A 14,425-nucleotide genomic window follows, 5' to 3' on the forward strand; every position below is an offset into this window, starting at 1 on the left:
CCAGGTCATCTGGGAGCTGATAAACCAGCCAGAGCATGGTTTATCCAACCAACCCAAAATTCAGAAGCCAGTGTCAGTGAGAAAACAACGAAGGACAGTAGATGGAAGTCACCAAGTCACCTCCCTGCTCAGAGACCAGGCATCCCCTGGATGAGGCAAATTCATGTTGTGGCAGCGTGGGAATTCCAGAGGCAAATCCTGAGGGCAAATCCTGAGGACTTGGTGAGGCAGCAGGAGCCGGCTCAGACCGTGTCACCCTTTATCTTGGCAGGGCACTGCCATCCCCTCCCTCCTCCCATATTTATTTTGGGAAACTGCAGAGAGCACGGCTCGTCCTTGCAGCCACACTGCTCTGCAGGACCCAGATCCATCTGGGAGGGTCGGGAGCTGCTCGGGGCAGCCGGAGCCGTGCAGGGCAAGTTGGAGCAGTCCGGGAACAGGAAATACCTGCTGCACCTCATGGCAGGGATTACGGGCGTGGCCAGGAGACGTGGATGCCACGGCCTGAGAGACTCTGCTCCCAGACTCTGCTCCCAGACTCTGCTCCCAGACTTGTGGCTTCAGCCATAAAAAAATGAGGATGAGCGACCAAGGGATCAGGAGAAGTGCCCTTTGTACCATCACAGCCCAGGAGCTGTGGGAAGAGGCACCAGCCTGCCTGAGGATGGCCAGAAATCTCCTTTTCCACCCAAATCTCCTTTTCCACCCCAATTCCCAGCTCGCAATCGATATCAACAGGTCTGGCAAAGGCAGGAATGTGATTTCACTCAGGGAAAACTGGGTGATTCCATAGGGGTGGGATGGCAACACGACAGGCTCTGGGCTCTGGTGTGGGGTCTGTGGTCAGCCTGACAATCTTTGGTTTTTCCTGCAGGAGAGCAGGGAGGTTTCACACTGCCCAAGGCGGTGCTCAGCGTCCACTGTGCAGGAGTTAATTGGGTTTTCTTTATGTTAATTGCGAGGGGAAGTGAAGAATGCCCTTAATTAATTGGAGGGCAAATCAGCCGTGCAGAACGGGCCAGATTTACCAACCCATGCACAAAAATCCCGGCTCTCCCCCTTGCCATAGCAACGGGAAAACTCGGGGGATTCTGCTCATTCAGCCAAAAATCCAGCTGGGACACCCTCCTGTGTTACCCTCACTGCTGAACACGCCCTTCCCAGGGAAAATTAAGACTCCAAATAATATTTTTGGGGATTAAAAGGCTCCTGGGGAGGTCTGGGTGCATGGAATGGTTGGATTTGCCTTGTGCTGAGGGGCCTTGGTGGGGTTTGATGGGACCTGTCTTGACTGGAGGCATCTTTAAGATCCAGTGCTGAGCCCTGGGAAGGTTGTTTGTTCCAGGAGGGATGTGGTTCACTCCAGGTTCTCCCACCCCTCTTCCCAGCGTGACCTAAATCCATCTGCATGGGAAGGGGGTTGGGACTATCATGTTCCCCTCTGCATAAATAATAATAAAACAATCTGCCCTAAAAAAAACCCCCACAATTCACTCTTGTGAATCAAACTTTGGGAGCAGGGAAAGGCTTTGGAGAGACCCCAGAGCTCGCCTCCGCAGCCGCTCCCAGTGGGAAATTAGATGTTTTCTCCACTTCCATTCCAAGCCTGAAACATCCCTGCCGAGACAGCTGGTTCCACAGGTCCAAAAAAAACCCCTGTGTGAGTATGAAAATCATATTGAAAAGAGCTGAAATTTAATTAGGTCACATCCTTGTGATCTGGTGATGCAAATCAGCGCCTGGCACACCGAGGCTCTGCCTGGAAAATGTGACAGCGGTTAATGAGGAAAGCACGCCGGTGGGATTTCCCTCCCAAGCTGAACAGCTGGGGAAAACATCAGGAAAACTTTGTATCCCTCTGGATTGCTGTCAGCTGAAACCCTCCTGTGGGGCTGCTCCTGGCCTGGAGCAAACCAGGGGCTCCCACGCGGGGCTGCGGCGTGGGCGATGCTCGTGGGCATTGGGATGAAGTCCTGGGACTGGCACTGCCATTCCCACTGGAGCTTTCCCAGGAAGGCCAGCGGGCACTGCCAACCCCCCAGCTGTGGGATGTGGGTCAATATTGACCCTCTGATTCATCCACACCCACTGTGGGTGCCATGGATTGATGAGTGGGTACTGAAGTTCGTGCTCCAGTTTGTGGTGCTGAGATTGACCCCCCCAATATCTCCATGCTGGGGCTGATCCCACCTTCCTTTTGGGGAGAAAACCCAATGTTTTTTATACATGCTGTCCAGGACATGTCCTGGGTGTAAATCCATGGGGAGAGCTCCCCACAGGACCCTTGGGGATTTCTCATGATCTCTTGTTGCCTCTGGGATCAAACAACTCTCCACTTCCAGATTTGGCTCTGGAAAGTGAAAGGAAAACCTTCTCCCAGCTCCAGCAGCAGCTTTTCCACCACATTCCCGTGATCCAGCCTCCTGCAACCCCACTTGAGATGTCTCAGATATTTTACACACACTTCTAAGTCTCAGTTTGGGAGGAGAGAGCCAGGCCACAGCTCCATTGCTTGGCAACAGATTTCCTTCCCAAAAATCCCACCCCAAACCCAAGTGTTATATATAATTCAGTGGGAAGGCCCGCAGGCAACGCCCTGAAAATGCTGCTGGGGCAGCCTGAGCTGTGAGAGCTTTGTGGAGGGGATATTTTGGGAAGAGGGGAGTTGGTGCCGGGAGCACACGGCTGGGAGGTGGGGAGGTGCTCCCAGGGCTTCACACCGTGTAAAGAAAGGGCAGAAATGCCCAGATCCACTTCCTGAGTCTCCCACAAACCAAAAGAGGATGGTGTGTCTGCCCAAAAAATCACATGGCAGCACTCAGAGCCACATCAGAGCCTTCTTTTCCTTGCCATGAATCCCCAGCAGTCCAGAGAAGCTGTGGCTGCCCCTGGATCCCTGGAAGGGTCCAAGACCACTTTGGACAGGGTTTGGAGCAACCTGGGATGGTGGAAGTGCCCTGCCCAAGGCAGGGAGTTGGAACTGATGAGTTTTGAAGTTCCTTCAAAACCAAACCATTCTGGGATTCTGTAACGTGTGGTGTCATCGGGTTTATCAGATCCATAAAAATCTGGGATTCATTCAACATGAATAGAGATCAACTTTTCCATTTATTTATATATATATATAAATATATATGAATCTTTGCAGTTGGAGCCAGTAGCAGTCTTTGGGGTTTTTCCCCCTTTCCCTGAGCTCACCCCCAGCACAGAAATAGATTTAGATCCAATTTAGATCCACATTTAAAGGCATTTCCATCCAGCTCCAGGCCTGAGCACGGCCCCACGCATGGACTGCAGCCAAGCTGAGCGTGTTGGATGTTGGCTGTGCTGCAGAAACATCATCCCATTCTTCTTTCCAAGAGCTCCAAGCTGACAAAGCAGCTGGCCTGGAAAGATGCTCAGGGAGCTCCAGCCCTGGATCACCCAGCCCTGGCAGCTGGGAAGAGCTGCTGGTCCTCCTGCTCCAGTTGGCCTTTTCCAGCTTTATTTTGAGGGAGCAGCACAGATCCCACCAAAACTCGTGGAGAGGTTTGGGACCTGCTGGAGGATTCCAAATCCCCAGCCTGCTGCTTCTCCTGGGTAATGGATCCTGCAAACCAACACATGCATCCCCCTTCCAGCCCAGACAAGGCCTTTGCCAGCACGAGCAATGACAGCACAGCTGGAGTCTGGATTTCCTTGTGTATTCGGGAAGCAGCTTCATATCTTGCATTAATTGCTTTGTTAATTACCCTCATCCCCCTCGCAGCATCTCTGGGGGAGCGCCGATGATGCGCTTGTTGGCCACGCCGGATCACCGGGGTTTTTTTCCCAACCCCTTTTATTTATTAGCTGGAATTACCTTCCAAACTAAAAGGATTGAATATTTTTGTTCCACTTGGCCAAGACTTTATAGACCGTGGAGAGGCAGAAATCTCTGCCACACACCCTCAACACGAGCAGAGACGCCGAGGTCGGGCAGCCGGATCAACGTCCCAAACCCAAAGGGACCTGGGGAAGCAGCAGCTTGGGCATCGTTTTTCCTCGGTGCTGCTCCCAAAAGCCTGCCTGCTGGCACTTAACTGACTCCAGACACGCTGTATGTGCACGTACATTCCTTGGCCATGCGATCAGACCGGAAAAGATTGCCTTCAGCCCGGGAACCGCAGCGGGAAGGAGGCTGGGAAGAGCTGTGCAGTCAGCGGGGCGGGAGCGCTGCAGCCTCCAGAAAAGCTGCAGTCAACACTTTTTTTTTTAGGAGACGTGGTGCTAAAAGAGGAACCGCTGCGGGACGCGCGGATGGAAAGGCTGAGATGGGTGTGGGGGGGGAAGTGCTGTTATTTTGGCAAAATCCCTGTTTCCTCACGCAGATCTCCTCACGGGAGGACTTTGTGCAGCACGAGCCCTGTCCGTGAGGCCGAGCCCCTCCCAGGATCCCACTCCCAGGAGCCCGGACTGGGCCCGGGACCGCTCCCACCGGCATGGCCGAGTCACAGAGAGCACTCCCCCCGCCGAGCTCGCTCCCAGGGCAGCGGGGCAATGCCCAAAGCACATTCCAGGAGAGAATTGCAGCTGGATCCAGGCACCATCCCCATGCTCCTACCACGTGTCTGGAGGGCTGCAGAATCCCAACCCTCACAGGGAGTCTTGCTCCAATCCCTCAAGCCTTGTGTTCCAACTCCCACTCTGCTCCCACCAAACAGCCCCCCGAGCTGCCATTGGGAAGCTCAGCATCCCAAAAATATCTCCAGCTCTCGACCATCAGGAATTTTGACAACACCAGTATGGCCAAGCAATGGTGTCACAGCTCCAAGCACGGGCTGTTCAGGCAGGAATGAGCTCTGTGCTTTGCCGAGCAGCCCCGGAGCGGGCTGGGATGCTCAGGAGCTGCGGCAGGAGCGGGGCTGAGCGGACTGGGATGCTCGGGAACTGTGCAGGAGCAGGCTGGGATGCTCGGGAACTGTGCAGGAGCAGGCTGGGATGCTCAGGAGCTGCGGCAGGAGCGGCTTGGGATGCTCGGGAACTATGCAGAAGCAGGCTGGGATGCTCAGGAGCTGCGGCAGGAGCGGGGCTGGGATGCTCGGGAACTCTGCAGGAGCAGGCTGGGATGCTCAGGAGCTGCAGCAGGAACGGGGCTGAGGCCCCGGTTGCCCCGGGATGGAACCGGCCTTCCCTGCTCCAACAGCCCGACTGCGGGCGAGGAGCGCGTCAGTCACTCACCGGTGCCGCACCGGAATTTGCATAATTCCAATTATGTTTCCAAAACGGGGAACAGGCTCTGACAACTCTGCAGTGCCTCGAACAATCAGAGAAGATGGAAAATTGTTGTCTCGGACTCGATGGCCCCGCAAGCGCCTTCCGCTGGCACCGAGTCAGCGGCGGCATTGCGGCGTGGGAAAGGATGCGGCAATCCGGGTTTTGCCATCGAAACCAATGGATATAAACATGTTTGAGGAAGAACGAGCCTCCCCCCGGCATTACTCTGCCTCTCTGTCCTCTTGTCCCTTCATCCTCCACCCCCTGCCTCCCCCAGGGCCATCCCAGCTACCACAGTTCTGCCTTTCCCAGTTTTCTCCTCTACCTGGAGGCAAAAGAAAAGCAGGAATGACGGAGCCGGCTGTGAGTGCCGTTGGTGTGTTGAGCCATCGCTGCCCACGAGGATATTTAATCTCCGTGAGTCACCTCTCCCTCCCTATCTGCCATCTGCAAGTGCTCCGGCCTGAACTGCAGGTTTGGGAACGGGCTGCTCCGGAGCTGCGGCTGTCCCCGAGCCTTCCCCGCTGCCACCGTGCACATTTTTGGCAACCTGGGAATACCGGGGAGTTGGCAGATGTTAAACGAGTCCACGGATCCCATGCTTTAAATAGCACCTGGTTTCCCGGGGCGGATGCTGGGAGGTGGGATAGAGCCCAGGAGGAAGCCGCGAGTGCCCCGAGCCTCCTCTGCAGACTGCGGAACCGGCGGCAAAACACTCCGGGTCTGGTGTTTAATTGCCCGCGGTTAATTGGCAATCCAAGGGAGGAGGAAGCTGCAAGGAGAGACGTCAATTCATAAACCCTCAAGTGTTGGGAAGCTCCAGATTTTCCGAAGGCCCGAAAGCCCGGCTGCTGAATAATGCATCAGTCTGCCGAGAAATTGGCAAACACCGGAACCAGTTAATCCACAGATCCCTCTCGGATGCCAGCACTCCTCCAGTGACAACGTGATTAACCAGTTTCACTACTGGAAGCGTTTCCTGGAGCTGGAGAGGGCAAGGAGGAGCTGTGGAGCCCCCGTGGTAGAGCGGGGCTGGGGGACGCTGGAATGGTGAGGAGTGAAAAAGTGAGTGTGGCATTAGAGCATGAGGTTCCAGGCTTTGACCTGGAGGCCTTGGGTCAGGGAAATCCACAGGTCACTCCAAACAAGGTGGAAAAACTGCAGCTCATCCTGGTGGGGAGATGCATCCCCTGCCAAAAATTATCATAATGGCCATGATGACATGAAAAGCTGGGAAGTTCTGGTGCTGTGGTTAAAAGTGGAACCTCACATCCAGGGGAAAACACAGAGCAGGATTTCTCCATGAGGCATCAGCCAAACAGGCAGGGCAGGAGCAGATGCTGAGATTGCAGGATTGTTCCTTAAAGGAGAACAGACCTCTGCCCTACTCCCTGCAACATTCCCAGCCCTCCCTAAAGAGGCCAGAGCACTGCAGCCAGCATGGCCAGGAGCAGATCCAAAGCAGAGCTGCAGGAGAGCAACAGGAGCAGCCCAGGAGCATCACCAGAGCCCAGCCTGGATGGTGACCCTGGCTCTCAAATGCCACACACTCAAAATATTTGGAGGCAAGGGCTGGAGGATTTGGATTCATTAACAGGTCCAAGGCTGTAAGATCAGCCAGAGATCCAGGGACAGCTCGTTGGCAGCCATTCAGCTCCTTCACAACGCAGCACCGGGGGCCAGCGGCTTCCACAGCAGCCCTTGCTGAGCTTGGCTCTTCTTCCAGCCAGCAGATGCCAGGGAAGATCATCCCAAACCTTTGTGTCAGGCAGCAAGGAGCCACCGAGCACACCAGCAGTGTCTGTCCTGCTGCTGCCCCTCACCTCCCTACCCAAATGCTTCTATTTTCAGTGCTAATGTGAAACCTGGTCCATTCTGAGTCATCACAGCCCAAAAAACTCGTTATATTGAAAATATGAGCTGCTCCAGAATATACAGGATGGAATTTGAACACTTAGCAGACATTCTTTGGAGGCAAAGGTAAAGCCAGCTCCCTGCTGACCTGCCAAAGCTCCCTCTTGGCAGTGTGAGGCGGGTGCTGGGGTTGGTTACAGCCAGGGCAGCAGCCTGAAAGCCACAAAAACTTGATAGGAAAAGCTTCCTGGAGGGCTGGGTCAGTTCCAGCCTAATCCAGCCCCTGTGGGGAAAGGATCCTGGCAGATGTTGAGCTAATGGGATAACTGCGGGCACCTCCCGCTCCAACGGTGCGTGGTGGTGGGAAGCGCCCAGCCACGGGGTCCTGCTGCTCCACAGGAGCCCCTTCCTTCCTAGGGGAAAATGTACAATGCTCCTCAGGGCAAAAATAACAAATATCAGCAGCCCAGGGACTTTGCAATCCCACGTTCCACTCCCAAAGTGCAAAGTCTCCCTTGGAGCAGGCACACGGAGCCAGCGGTGCTGCCCAGTTAGGAGCTGTCAGCACCAGGCACGGCAGAGCCTGCAATTCCCAGCCTTCATGGAATGAGCTCCTTCCCCAGTAGCAGCTTTGCAGGAATGGCAGAGGTATTTTGGGGCAGGATTGGCACTGGGTGCTTCCCTCTGCTCCTCTCTGTCCCCTGCAGTGATGATCCAGGCAGGTGCATTCCTCTGAGGGATCCTCGTGGGATGAGAATTGCTGGAGCTCAGCCACGAAAAAGGCAATGTGGTCTTCTCAAAAATCCAGGGTAATCCTGGGAAACTGCTTCCCTTGCTTCTGAGGTCTCCCAGCCAGCCCACGCCGTGTCCTACTCTCCTGTAACTGCAGAGACTGCTTGAGGTTTTTCCCTTTTCCCCCCAAAATGTGAAATAAAAGTGCAACCTCACAAAACAGCTCAAGAATCATTGGATACAGTGCAGCATTTGTTGCAGCTTTCCACAAGTTTTCATGCCTTGCACTGATGAGAGAGAAAACCTCCCCTCCTGCTCCATCAGAAACTTCAGATGAAGCCAATGCCTGGTCCATGCAGTGGAAAATCAAACAAGGAATCCATTCTAGGCACAAGCATGGGGATAATTTTAGGAGTTCACAGCATTGTAAAATCCCAGAATGGTTTGAGCAGGGACCTTAAAACTCATCCAGTGCCACACCAGCCATGGGCAGGGACACTTCCACTATCCCAGGCTCCAAGCCCCATCCAGCCTGGCCTTGGGCACTTCCAGGGATCCAGGGACAGCCACAGCTGCTCTGGGCACCCTGTGCCAGGGCCTGCCCACCCTCCCAGCCAGGAATTCAGGTTCTTTCCTACACCTTGGCTCCCTCCTCTCCTCTGTTTAACCACCAAGGGAGTTTTCACCCACTGAAAGGCAGCTGGAGCACCAGGATCCTGTACAGATCCAGGAGCTGTTGGTGGCACCCCTGAGGGTTGCTCTCACCTGAAAACTCCTAAGGAAAACAAAGTGTTCTAAGTGTTACCAATTTCCAAGCATCACCAAGTTCCATCTCACAGGACACCCATTAAACCCTGCTGAAGCACTTTTCCTAACTAAAGCTGTCTTGGAAGATGCAACTAAAAAATACCAGGAACAGAAGAGTGAAGTGCAGCCTCTGGAAGGGAACACTTGAGGCAAAGCAGGGCCCAGAGCCTGTTAAACCACTGTGAGACTCAGCAGTGACTCACATCTTGACTTTTTTCCCCCTCCTTTCTTAAGGAGGCCAGAGATACCTGTTCTTAAGCAAGAGCAGAGCCACTTCCTGGACAACCCCCAGCACACCCCATTTCCCGCCTGTACAAACCACCCTCCACAGGGCTGCCGGGCTCTGACTCACCCTGCACCTTCCAGAGCTGACACAGGGTGAAAACGACACCCTTCTGCTCTTGGGGTGCTCCCACTTTAGAAAGGGAGATGGATTGTGGGGCTCCACCTGGGCCTGGAGCCCCGAGAGCCTTTGCTCGGACGTAATTCCGAAACGCGAGCGCGCGCAGGACCTCGGAAGAGGAACCGAGTCAGTCAGCAGGGCTGACATCGCTCACCAGCAGCTCCTGGGAGCTGATGCTTCCCCACGAGACCAGGGGAAAGTTTTTATTTGAACTTCCAGAAAGCACCAAAGCTGAGGGGATTTCAGATTGCCCACACCGAGCTGTCAGGTTGGGCAGATATTAAAAACAAATCCAAGATAAAAGCACGGCCGTGTGTTTGAGGGAAGTCTGAGTCACAGAGCTCACAGCGAGGCTGCTTCCACATCCCCAGCAAGTTCTCTGCTCCTGGCAGTGCCTTTTGTCTCATTCCCAAACCCTGGTGAGAAGGGAGATCACCTCAGCTCCCCAGGCTCTCCCAGCCCTTGCGCCAGCTGCTCTGACAGCACTTTTAAAGCGAGACACATTCCTTTGGGAGGACTTGCACTAACAGGGATAACTTCCAATTGGGAATGGTGGGCACAGTTTTCCCAAGGCCTGTCCATGAGGACGGGGCCCTGTGACTGGGGGCAGAGCCACGGCGTGCTCCGGGCTCCGATGGGACGCGATAAGCGCCGGCATTTTGAAATGTGACTCACTGCTGCAGCCAGAGAGACACCGGTTCCCCTGCTTGTCTCCCAGCAGTTTAATTAAGTCAGAGTAAGTTCATTTACACAGCCACACCCTGGCCTGACAGCCAGGCAGAGCCTGAACACCCTGGAAGGGGAAGGCTCCTGCACCCACCTGGCTGGATATTCATGGAATCACGGAATGGTTTGGGTGGGAAGGGACCTCAAAGCTCAGCTCGTTCCTTGGCAGGGATGCTGCTCCCTAGAGCAGGTAATGACGCTCCTGAGCATTCCCAAAGCTTTGCAGCAAGGAGGCAGTTCCAGGGCTGACACCTGGCCCAGCACCTGCAGCTGTGGGAGCAGCCTGGGAGCACAGCCCCGGCCGTGCCCTCTGCCAGCAGAGCTCCGGCTGTGACCCCGCTGCCTGTCCCAGGGGATGGCAGCTGTCACAGGATCCATATCCCGCTGCTCCCCAGCCCCCCGCAGCCCCAGCACCTGCCCAAGTCCTTTTGTCAGCTCACTCGTGTCCTACTCGGGCACCAGCGAGTCCCAACGTCACATCTGTCACTCCACAAGCACCCCTAGTCACTCATCAGCCCCTTTGTCCATCCCTGCGTGTTCCACAGCGGCCTCGTGCTGCCCTTTCCAGGGAATTTCCTCCCTGGAAAACGGCAGGGACAGCCCCTCCCTGCCCTCACCTTCGCGAGTTAGGTGGGGCTGGCACCAAGGCTGGAGAATCCTGACAATAAAGTTTGCTCAAGTGGGAATATTAAAGCAGCATCCTCCTTTTCCACTTACAGCCTCTCATCTAATTCTCAAAGGAATTACAGCCAGGCTTCCAGTCTGGGAGATCCAGAACAGAGCCCTCTTTATGCCAGCACAACGCCCGAGTCCAGCACCAGATTGCCCCTTTCTGCTTCTCTCATAATTCAATACAAGTAACATACCAGGAGAGCTCCGCTGTATAATTGCTTTATTTTCTGCTTATTAGTTCTTTACCAACACTACAGCCATATTGAGAACACAAAATTCCTGGGTACTTCAGTCAGGGAGATCACAGGCCACAAACTCAGTCACTTGGTCGGACACGATTGAACGCCATTCAAAACTTACTCCATAAATTCACACGAACACAAATCGATGCACTTGGAATTCCAGACTGGTTGGTTTGGTACAGAATTCCCACTTTATGCTACTGACAGCCACTCCCTCGTGCTGAGGTCCAGCTACAGCCTAGAAAGGACGTGTTGGAAGTGAAACCTGTGGGTTTTTGTTCGGTGGCCACAGCCGGTTTTTTCTGACGGCTCTGCCACACGTTCCAGTAACTTTTTTCTCCCCCATCTCTTCCTCCCCACTCCCCACCCACCCCAAAAAAGAAATTTTAAAAATCCAGAAGCAAAAGCGATTTCCTTTCACCTACAAAACAGAATTACAAAGTTACTTCTAAGGGGATACAAAATTGCAAAGTCAACTTAATGCAAAGGCTGCCCCAGCGCTTGGAAACACAGGAAACCAACTCAGACAAAAAATGAAGGTATTGAAGTTTTCATGTTGACTGAGAATAGGTTTAAGAAAGTTCAAGAACCATTAATAGAGCTTCAAGTTTTCCAGTTTAGGCATTTACTTTGTGCTTGGCTATTTTATTGATGCTCCAGAAGAAAACAGTAACCATATTGTTGTGATTTTAAGTTTTTATACCACCACACTGTTCATTAAGTTACAGCAACAGGAAAACAAAAATAAAAGCTAGAAAATAGAGCAATGATATTCCAATGGCAAAAAGCCTTGGATTAAAATAAACTAATCTCACTTCCTCTTCTTTAGGGCTGAGATGGAAGAGCTGTTTCTACATTAAGCTTCTGCAGACTCTCTCTAATTCACAAAGTCCATCAATGCTCTATCTTCTAGCACCAAGAACCCATCCAGTCCCATTTGCAACCCACATCCAGAAAAGTCTTTTTTTTTGGAACCATACTCTAAAAGGACTTTGAAGTGCTCCAAAGCATTGGATTTCAGAGTGAATTCAGGATTTTTATCTTCCCATACATCTTTGGTAAGAGCTCCATGTACAAGGTACTCAGCATGCAGAGTCACCACTGCAGCAATGTAGTGTAATGCCCCCAATTCCATGTAAAACTTATATTCTTGAAAAGAGAAAACAATTAAGGAAAAAAAGGAAAATAAAAGCCATTTTCTTCTGGTTTTGTAGCATACATTCCTAGAATTCCCCAACGGAGTTTTAACTCCTTGAGGAAATCTGAAGTTAATCCTTAAGGCTGAATAAGAACCAGCTGCTTTAACAGTTTGTGCACCCAGCGTTAATTAATACTTGATTGAGTTTTTATGCAAATACTCGCTCTGGGTGGGGTTTTTGATTGGCCAGTCCCAGCTACAGGCTGTGACATGGCTAACGAGCTGCTCTGCCCTTTAAGAACTAATTATGGAAGTTTACATTCAGCGTCGATTCTCTCTCTCTCCCCTCCCCGCTCTCGTTAGCAGTTCCTCAATGGGCCTCAGCCATCCAACACAGTTCCCTTTCCTCCAGGACTGCAGCAGCCCCGGGACAGGGGAGGAGGCTGAGTCCAGCCTTGGAAAACCAAAGCAAGCAGTGATTTCCTCAAAATGGCCATTCCTGATGTCAGAAACCCCGGGCTGGAGCAGAGCTCGGCTCGGAACTCGCCCCTCCGCAAGGCTCCAGCATGGAAAAAGAACAATAATAATAATAACAACAACAATTTCCTTCTGGCTGTTGGAAAGAAACAGGAATCCTTTCAAGGTTTAGGTGTCTCCAGCTGCCTTGAGATGGAAGCGAGAGGCAAGTCAGAGCTGGACTTTTGCCAAAACATCTGATTTAAAGTCAAACTCATTGCAACATTTTATTGCTGCATCTGCTGGAAAGAGCCTCGGCCCGAGGACCGACACCAAGGAGTAAAAAACTGCAACTAAACCTCACTTAAGTCAAAAAACCTGCCCAGTGCCTACCCTGGAACTACAGCATCGCTCATGCCTTGTTTGCTATGTGGTGTGGGGAGCTGCTCTTGCATCCCTCCTCATGCAGATGTATGGGTCAGAACTTCCCAGCTGACATTCCAAAGCAGTTCTTACACTTCCCAGCGCCCGACACGCACTTTGAACACGTTACAGTGGAATTCCCACTCTCTGCCACTGCAGGCAAGAATTCCCCTCGTTAGCCTGAGCCGTGGAGCCAGACTGAGTCACTGTTTAGTTACAGATTAACAGAACTTTTTTTTTTCCAAAAAAAAAAAAAAGTCCTTAATATAAAAAGACAGACTGCAGTTTGATTTTAAGCAACAATTTTCAGTTTACTAGATGAAGTCGACCTAGCAACATATCCTGCAAGAATGCAAAAAAGTAGCAATCTACAGCATAGTGAGAGAAAAGAGAGAGAAAAAAAAATATATATAATCAAAAAAGTAGACCCAGAAAGCATACACTGAAAATGGACCCCCTCCCCCAACATCCCCCAAAATAATCAAACCAGCAAAGGGCTAACGAGAGGAAAAAGGAAAAAAAAAACCAAAAAAAAAAAGTTACTTAGCAAGTCTATAATGTGTCCTTCCCCTGTTTGCTGGAAGTCTGCCATAGCATCTAGTGCCTGTGTTCGTGTCACGTTCGGAGGTTAGAGCATCCTAACGCCAAGCAGGAGGAGTTAGAACAGGAATCCAGCCAAGGGTGCAGGAGGAAAGGGTGGCAACTGGAGAAAGGTGATCATAATCCTATGGATGCGGTTTTGTTTTTACTTTTCAGTAGAGAATCATTCTTCTGGAAAGCCACGTGGGTCATTTTTTTTTTTTTGTATTTTTTTTTTAATTTGTTTAAATTTTTTTTTGTTTTGTTTCTTTAATTCTTTGTAGACTAAATAGTTCCTCTCCCATTAGGATTTATAATTGGACGTTAACCACGTCAGCCCTTCGTAGAGTCCATCCCCCGTCGTGGCACAGGAGGGCTGCACATACCAATTCCTATCCCTGATCCGGGTCAGGCCCAGTTTCTCCTGGATCTCGTGGGGTTTCATGGCGTCGGGCAGGTCCTGCTTGTTGGCGAAGATGAGGATGATGGCGTCCCGCATCTCCCGGTCGTTGATGATGCGGTGCAGCTCCTGCCGCGCCTCGTCGATGCGGTCGCGGTCGGCGCAGTCCACCACGAAGATGAGCCCCTGCGTGCCCGTGTAGTAGTGCCGCCACAGGGGCCGGATCTTGTCCTGGCCGCCCACGTCCCACACGTTGAACTTGACGTTCTTGTAGGTGACGGTCTCCACGTTGAAGCCCACGGTGGGGATGGTGGTCACCGACTGGCCCAGCTTCAGCTTGTACAGGATCGTGGTCTTGCCGGCCGCGTCCAGCCCCAGCATCAGGATCCGCATCTCCTTGTTCCCGAAGATCTTGGACAGCACCTTGCCCATCTCGGCGGCATCCAAGGGAGGGCGAGAGGGCGAGCGCCGGCCCGGCGGGGAAGGGCGGGCGGGGCTCAGCGCGGGCCGCGCATGGGGCGGCGGGGAGGCGGCTCCGCTGCTCCGCCGGGCCCGCGGCGGCGGCTCCGCCCGCTCCTGCCTCGGCTCCCGCCGCGGCGCCTCAGCTCATGGGTGCCGGCGCGGTGGCGGCGGGAGGATCCTGAGGGCCGGGGAGCGCCGGGAGTGGCGGCGATGGCCCGGGAGCGTCCCGGCCGTACCTGAGGGCCCCGCGCGCCGCTCCCTCCGCCCGCGCCGCCGGAAAGGGGCCGCGCGCGCCC

The 14,425-nt window shown here is 53.1% G+C and overlaps 1 protein-coding gene across 1 annotated transcript; it reads right to left on the bottom strand.

The window, feature by feature from the left end:
• Positions 1–10,632: 10,632 nt before the first annotated feature.
• On the bottom strand, positions 10,633–14,419 carry ARF6 (ADP ribosylation factor 6). Its single transcript, XM_041458480.1, has one exon. It carries the CDS (start codon positions 14,097–14,099, stop codon positions 13,572–13,574), a length of 528 nt encoding a protein of 175 aa, XP_041314414.1. The 5' UTR covers positions 14,100–14,419; the 3' UTR covers positions 10,633–13,571.
• Between the last annotated feature and the right edge of the window lie 6 nt (positions 14,420–14,425).

Source organism: Pyrgilauda ruficollis, unplaced genomic scaffold (genome assembly GCF_017590135.1).
Source record: "Pyrgilauda ruficollis isolate IOZ18807 unplaced genomic scaffold, ASM1759013v1 scaffold129, whole genome shotgun sequence".
Classification (NCBI taxonomy): Eukaryota; Metazoa; Chordata; class Aves; order Passeriformes; family Passeridae; genus Pyrgilauda; species Pyrgilauda ruficollis.

Excerpts from the sequence above, each read along its gene's own strand:
- ARF6 (XM_041458480.1), bottom strand. The coding sequence starts at position 14,099 with ATGGGCAAGGTGCTGTCCAAGATCTTCGGGAACAAGGAGATGCGGATC.